Genomic DNA, 8144 nt, shown 5'->3' on the forward strand with positions numbered 1-8144 from the left:
TCAAATATTTGTATAGGTGACTGCACTCAATATTACATATATAGGTGAAAAATTTATCATAGAATGGACACAAACCAAACAAAATATTAAATAGTAGATGCAAATTACCGCAAACTCTCTCATCATCTCGCGCCTTTGTCTGGTATAAATTGTTATTTACCACATAACTACTATACTTGATGACTTGGGAGCGTGGTCCATGAGCCAACCATGTCAATGTCGATGTCGTTCCACCATTGCGGCTGTCTATTTCAGCAGCCACCTGTAATTTATTTAATTTGAAAGAGTGATTAAAATAGTAGATGCAAATTACCGCAAAATGCTTCAAAAAATATTTATTCATCCACCCAACCTTTGCACGAAACCAGTCAATGAACCTCTTATTGTGGGCATCTTGTATCCATCTTTCATCTTTCTCTTTTTTCGGAAATATCGATTTCAGAAAGGTCTTGTGTTCACTGTGGAAATATTTTTCCATTAATTTTTAAAAGACAGCAGATATTGACAGATCAAAGAAGTGCAGAACTAAGTATTAATGCCATAACTTACATTATGTAGGGAAATACTTCTCCAGTATTTTCCAGCACTGTCAAATGTGCTTGTAGCATATCACTTTGTCGCACTGTCATTGGTGTGTTACATGCTAAGAAGCCAGGAACGTTTGAATTGGGGTCTCGGATTGATTGAGGGATCCCAACAGGATCAACTTCATTGAGGTATTCAGAACAAAACTCAATTGCTTCTTCTGCTGAATATCTCTGAACAATGCAACCTTCAGGATGTTTTCGACTGCCAACATAACTCTTAAACACTTTCATGCATCTTTCGAATGGATACATCCACCGGAAGCAAACAGGTCCACATAATCGGACTTCTCGAACAAGATGGACTGTTAAGTGCACCATAACATCAAAGAAAGAAGGGGGAAAATACTGCTCCAATAAGCACAGCGTAACAACCAAGTCAGATTGCAGCTTATCTAACTTGGCTACATCTATAACCTTACTACAAATATCTTTGAAGAAGAAGCAAAATCTTATGATGGCGTATCTAACATGTTTTGGCAGCGCATCACGTATGAGTATTGGCAGGAAATGCTGCATTAGAACATGACAATCATGAGATTTCAAACCAGACAACTTCAGCTCAGACATGGACACAAGATTCTTCATGTTCGATGAGTAACCTTCTGGAACTTTTATATCCATTAACGACTGGCACACTTGTAACTTCTCTTTTTTTGTGAATGAGCATGCACTAGGAGGAAGATATGTTTTTTTCTCTCCAAATTCAGGTCTCAATTCAGGCCTAACTCCCATTTGAAGCATGTCCAACCTAGCTGCCACATTGTCCTTAGTTTTTCCTTTAACATTCATCAAAGTATTAATGAGGGACTCAAAAACATTCTTCTCGATATGCATCACATCGAGACAATATCTAACATGCAGGTGTTTCCAATAAGGAAGATTGAAAAAAATTGACTTTTTCTTCCAACATTTTCTGAAATCTGTTGCTCCTAAATCCTTTTCATCTGTACTGCCTTCCACATTATTCTCCTTCTCCTTCTTTCTCTTTTTACCTTTCACACTGATCTTCTTTCCAAACTCACACTTTATGTTCGAAAGCTTGTCATATAAGGTAACCCCAGATAATGGTGTAGGTGTATGTCCATATTCTTCTACGCCATTGAACTCCTTAGTCTGCCTCCGATAGGGATAAAACCTTGGTAAGAATCTTCTATGACCAAAAAATGACATTTTCCTCCCATTTTCCAAATGCTTTGCATAAGTATTTTCTCCGCATACTGGACATGCAAAATAACCATGTGTAGTACATCCACTAAGGTTACCATAGGCTGGAAAGTCATTGATGGTCCATAATAAAACTGCTTTAAGAGTGAAAAACTGTTTTCGATAAGCATCATAGACACCATCAACTCCTTCCCACAATCGTTGCAAATCTTCAACTAGCACATCAAGGTAGACATCTATATCGTTACCTGGCTGTTTAGGTCCAGAAATGAGCATAGTTAACATTATGAATTTCCTCTTCATGCACATGTTTGGAGGCAGATTATATGTGGCCAACATGACTGGCCAGCAGCTGTACCGACTACTAAGGTTGCTATGGGGATTAATGCCATCAGCTGCAAGTGCTAAGCGAAGATTTCTTGGCTCACTTTCAAAGTCGGGCCACATATGATCAACCAACCTCCAACATGGTGAATCAGACGGATGACGTAACTGACCAGCAACTCTTGTGGTTTCTTTATGCCAAGTTAAATTTTTTGAGGTCTCTAAAGATTTATACATACGTTTGAATCTTGGTATGGGGGGAAAATACCACATCACCTTGGCAGGAACACCTTTCTTCTCAATGTTCTTCTTGTTTAGCTTCCAACGCGACAAGCCACATTTAGGGCAACTTACACAGTCTTTATATTGTTTTCTATAAAGGATGCAATCATTGGAACAAGCATGGATCTTTTCATGGCTCAACGACAAACAACTCAATGTCTTTTTTGCATCATACGTTGAAGATGGCAGATTGTGATTATCTGGTAGCATATCCCCAAAATCTGTTAATAGATCTGAAAATAGAGCATCACTCATCCCATGCCTGGCTTTGGTATTATACAGTTTCACTAGTGCACTCAACTTTGTGTAACGCTTACATCCATTGTACAATGGTTTCTCTGCGTCCTCCTAAAACTTCACAAATTCTTCTGGATTTTCTGTGTAGTTCTCGTATGCTGCCTCACACATATTAGTTGTTTAAAAGTCTTTGTGATAATCATCAGTTGGATCCTGGTTGGTACTCCAATTTACTCTATCATTTTCGGCAGACTCGCCATGCCAAATCCAATTAACATAATTTTTACTAAAACCATGAAAAAAAAGATGCTCTCGAATCGATGTAACCGGACTTTTTTTTCAGATTTATACATTTGCAACAAGGAAAATGAATGAAATTGGGGTCAACGTGGAGATTTTGCAAACAACTGCTGATGAACTGTTCAACACCCTCCTGATACTGTTTGGATCTTCTATCCGAGCGAATCCAAGATTTATCCATAATTCACAACTTATCTTCAACAAACAATTATATTTATGAAATTTATATATAATAACAAATACTAAAAGATTAATATACAAGAATCATGAATGATTTCCACTTCAAGCACTAGTTACTTGGTTTTTAAAAACCAAAGGGATTTTTTAAAAAATCATTGTGACTCCAAAAATCAATGCTAATTTTAGGAATAGTTCCAGAAAAAAATTTTAAATTCAAATATGACCGAGCCAAGCTCTAATACAGTAAACTATTTTCAAAATCAAGAATGAATACTTTTGGTTTCAAAGTAAAAACGGGAAATTAATTTTACTAGTGAACAGAAATAAAAAATATAATATGCAAAATATTAATTTATTTAAACAAAAAATGACAAATAACTTAATTTTTCAAACACAAAGGCTAGGAAATTAATTTAGCAGTCTTATCGAGCACAATTACAAGCATAAGAAACGAAATTCCCAATGCGAACAATGAATCATCATATAATCAAAATATTGTAAGCACATGGAGAAAATATGCGACCAGGTTTAATTTCAAAGCACATTAAACGTCCACTGAAGCAGAAAAAGTTCAAAAAATACCTGCTTTTGTTGCGGCTAGAGCTAGGATGCTACTTTCAAGTTCAGCTTGTGTCTGAAAAGTAGCTGCAGCAAAATCAATAACACATGCTATAGTTTTTAGCTCATTGTGAGTGAAAGAAAACTACCAAATGCTTTATCATTGCCCTACTGGTGTATAGAGTATAAACCAACACAATATCACAATTATTTTCTTTGTGCATCTCGAATTCTCTTTGAAATTGATACATGTTGAAAGGAATAACATGCCATATTGAGTAAACCTACGTTTCACAAGGGAAAATTGCATCTTTTTTAAATCAAGTAAGTTAATAGGAGGAAATTAAATAATGTACGACACAATTTGAATCAACAAAATATAATAAGTACTGTTTGTATGTTTACGCGAGGGGAAATAATAAATACTTGTCAAATTGTTGCTGAAGCAACAGAAGCTATAGTGCAGGAAAACCAAAAAAAAATACACCAGATGGAGTGGTAACTAACAGAACAGTAGATTGTTTAGCAAAGAAAGCAACATAAAATAAATTACTAGCATTATATTGTCGAATGATTCAGGCATGTCCAGTGTTGGATCCAACACTCCAAAGACCAAACGAATTGATAGGTAACTTTTTTTCAGTGTTTCCTCCATTCAAACTGTCATCTACTCAGTATCAATTTCCCATTATATTTTGCATCAAACCCTTACATGTTACTTAACTTGTCCCCAAGCCCCTACATGAAAAACTCTCTAACCAAAGACCAAAGCTGCTTCTAACCACAATGGCATAGAATATACTCACGTAAAAAATGTTGTCACTTGAAATAGCAACTCAAGAAAAAAAATACCTGCATTTTAAAGTAAAACCCAAACCAAAACAAAATCTAGCCTACAGAATGTTTAAAAAACCAAATTCCTCCATAGATAAACTATATTTACACACACACACACACGCACACACCACACATACAACACTCCTCTATATGCGCAAGCATAACTATATAGATAGAGTATCACAATAACACAGCTAACACAAATGGAACAGAGAGACGATGAATCAAATCAAAACCTGAATTACAAAAGAATTTTTTTTAACGGGAACAAAGCTTAAAGAACACATTTGCTCGCGGGCCTAAACACAGAGATATATAGGGTTCGTCCTTTGACAAGAAAAACTAAATATGTATGATGATTAACCTTGCACTTCAAAGATTTAACTAAATGGTCGTTTCTCATACGGTGGAAAAGAAGTTGGGCCGTGAGAAGGATTTTAATCAAAACGAAATTAATGATGGCTAATATTTAAGTTGAATGAATCAATACAGAAGAATTTTGTTCGGCAAAAAAGGTTCAGAGATAGAAAAGGAAACATACTTTCTGCACTGAAATCTTCCAAAACATGTAAAACATAAATTGAAAAAAAAATTAGAGAGATTAAGACCTTTTTCTTTCGAAATAGGGTGTTGGCGTCGGTTCCCGGCGGTGGTTGATGGGGGGCGGCTGAAGAAGAAAGGGATCGAGCAGCTAGCTAGCTAGGTTTTCTTTCCCACAACGAAGAAGAAAGGGGATCGGATCGTGTGTTGTTTTTCACAAGTGTTGAGTAAAAATATCCGTTTATTTTTTACTTCATCAATTATAATAAAAATATTAATTTTTTTACTTATTACTTCAGCAATTATAGTGTGCCGAAGTAAAATACTGTCCAAAATAATTAGTGAAGCCCGTGTTTTTCAAGTACCGAAGTAAAAGGTGTGTTTTTACTTCATCCTGGTTAGTACCGAAGTATATTGTTACCTTTTACTTCGTATTTACTAATTGACGAAGTAAAAAATGACGAAGTAAAAGCCCATTTTTCTACTAGTGAATGGGTATCAACCTCACGATTAAATTGTGTTTGTAAAAATTAAATAACGATTATAAAATTTTTACCTTTAATCTCGAATCGAGATTTTGGACACCAACAGATTTCTCTGCTCTTGTTGTATATCCCTGGAACTGATGGACGAACTGTTATTCAATCAGGTCCACGAACGGATATTTAATCCCTCTGATAGATTGCACTAGAAAATCTATCAGAAGTTTCTACGAAGAGAATTAACGAATTTGATCCGTTAAACCAGACTGTAATTCAAAATTCACAGGCTGGATTTTACCGAGTAGAGAGGGAGGGGGGCGGCCACTATTGATAGAAAATACTTAGGTTTTCGAAAATTGTGACCGGTTGTGTGTAATTTCTGTACTGCAATAACTTATTTATAATGTAGGCCACTAACAGCTTAGGGCCCATTAGTCATAAGTTCAAGCCCGACAAGCAAAGCCCGCATGTTCAGAAATTAATATAAAATTCATCGTGACTCCGATTGATAAACCGATTTCACCAATGTGCACAGAACCATTTCTGCACCTTTTAAAGTCAAGATAAATTTTTCTGAATCCGAATTCAGTGATTTCCAAAAATGCCCATCCCTATGTCATTTTAGGAAATCTTACTCCTCTAGTCATAATTAAGAAGTCCAACTTCTTTGTTCATTAAATTTAACTCTTTAAATTTAACTATCTCAACGGGGATTAAAAATCCATTACACTGTGTGACCCTCAATGGTTCAGGGATACAGCTAGCCGTGGGCTCACAACTCCTTGTGACTCGGAACAACAATTTCCGACTTGCCCATCGAATCATGGTAAGAGCGCCTAGCAACATCGCCCCATGATTCCCTAGGTATCACTGATAGTGCCTACAAGAACCAATAGATTTTGGTTAGCGTACAGTACGGTCCCTTCATCCATATATCCCGATCGAATCAACAACCATTGGTATATCGAGAGTCGTTCGAGATTCGATAACTATGCAATACATCTTGAAGATCAATTAGTGACATCGCATGTGCTACTAAGAAACCATTTCTTAAATCACATCATGTACTCTGGCCAGAGATTCGTCACACTAATATCTCCTCAGATCGCATAGGATATCCACACTCGCAAGTATGTGGTGAATCCTTGACAACAAAGCATCGACTCCTATATGTGTTGTAACTGTACCCAATCCCGACACCTGATGACCCCAATAGAGTCGGTAAACGAGTCAAAGCACAATACTAGCATATAGAGTCTCAATGATGTTTCAAGTAGTAAGGACTAATGGTGTACAACCAAAACCGCGGACTTTATCCACTCGATAAGTGATAACCACTTGGAAAGTCCGGATAGGGTAGTTCGATCATTCATCATATGAATATCCATTTGCATGCTTCGAACATCTCTATGTTCCTTACCAATGAAACGTGGTACTCCGCATCGCAAATGCTAGTCTCAAACTCGAGCGATCCTTATCCTTATTATCGGACGGCTCAATCGACTAGGAACAGTTTAGAATATACAGTGACTATAAGATGCGTTTCATGATAGACATCCCCATGTTCTACCACATCTTACATACAATATAGTATATTCAAGGTCTTTATCAAAACAACAATAGTATATCACAATATAACAATATGAAGAAAGATAAAGTAATTGCCATTAATAAAAGTGTAAATTATATTAAACAAAAGATTGTTTATACAAAGAGTCATCAAAGCCTTAGCCACAAGTTGGCTCACCGGGCACGCACTCTTTCAATCTCCCACTTGCCCTATAGCCAACTAGTCATACTACGTAGACCCATTGCTTCGCGATGTTTGTCAAATAATGGTCCTGGCAAGGGCTTAGTAAGTGGATCAGCGATATTGTCTGCAGAGGCCACTCTTTCGACAGTGATGTCTCCTCTTTCCACAATCTCCCGGATGATGTGGTATTTCCTCAGTACGTGTTTGGATCTTTGATGAGACCTTGGTTCCTTTGCCTGAGCAACGGCACCCGTGTTGTCACAGTACACCGGGACTGGACCAACAACTTCAGGAATGACGCCCAACTCTTGGACAAAATTCCTCATCCAAACGGCCTCTTTAGCAGCAGCTGATGCTGCAATGTATTCTGCCTCAGTGGTGGAATCCGCTGTGGTGTCCTGCTTGGAACTCTTCCAAGAGACAGCACCGCCATTGAGTATGAACACAAATCCAGAGGTTGACTTCGAGTCATCCACGTCAATTTGGAAGCTAGAGTCGGTATAGCCTTCCAATTTTAGTTCTCTTCCTCCATATACCATGAACATATTCTTAGTCCTTCGTAAGTACTTAAGAATGTCCTTCACGGCTTTTCAATGCATTTGACCGGGATTAGCTTGATATCTGCTCGTGACACTCAGAGCAAATGCTACATCCGGTCTGGTAGATATCATCCCATACATGATACTACCTATGGCTGACGCATATGGTACATGTGTCATTTTCTCTATCTCTTCATCAGTCTTGAGACACATAGACTTGGATAGAGAAACTCCATGACACATGGGTAGATGTCCTCTCTTGGACCCATCCATTAAAAACCGTTTCAATATGGTGTCGATGTAGGTTGATTGAGTGAGTCCTATCATTCTCTTAGATCTATCTCTATAGATCTGTATCCCA

The 8144-nt window shown here is 37.3% G+C and overlaps 1 protein-coding gene across 1 annotated transcript; it reads right to left on the reverse strand.

Annotated features, from left to right (window-relative positions):
* On the reverse strand, positions 1-4287 carry LOC140877614 (uncharacterized). Its single transcript, XM_073281151.1, has 6 exons — positions 4186-4287; positions 3657-3708; positions 550-2578; positions 353-458; positions 109-262; positions 1-20 (listed from the first exon to the last, which is right to left on the reverse strand). The coding sequence occupies exons 1-6, from the start codon at positions 4285-4287 to the stop codon at positions 1-3; spliced, it is 2463 nt and encodes an 820-aa protein (XP_073137252.1).
* Between the last annotated feature and the right edge of the window lie 3857 nt (positions 4288-8144).

This window comes from Henckelia pumila, chromosome 2 (genome assembly GCF_033568475.1).
Source record: "Henckelia pumila isolate YLH828 chromosome 2, ASM3356847v2, whole genome shotgun sequence".
Classification (NCBI taxonomy): domain Eukaryota; kingdom Viridiplantae; phylum Streptophyta; class Magnoliopsida; order Lamiales; family Gesneriaceae; genus Henckelia; species Henckelia pumila.

What these genes read in the sequence shown, in the direction of transcription:
- LOC140877614 (XM_073281151.1), bottom strand. Translation starts at nt 4,287, where the DNA reads ATGGAGGAAACACTGAAAAAAAGTTACCTATCAATTCGTTTGGTCTTT. An exon ending in CATTCGACAATATAATGCTA is followed by an intron (nt 3,709 to 4,185) that starts GTAATTTATTTT and finishes GCTACTTTTCAG; the next exon opens with ACACAAGCTGAACTTGAAAG. An exon ending in AGATGATGAGAGAGTTTGCG is followed by an intron (nt 21 to 108) that starts GTAATTTGCATC and finishes TATTGAGTGCAG; the next exon opens with TCACCTATACAAATATTTGA.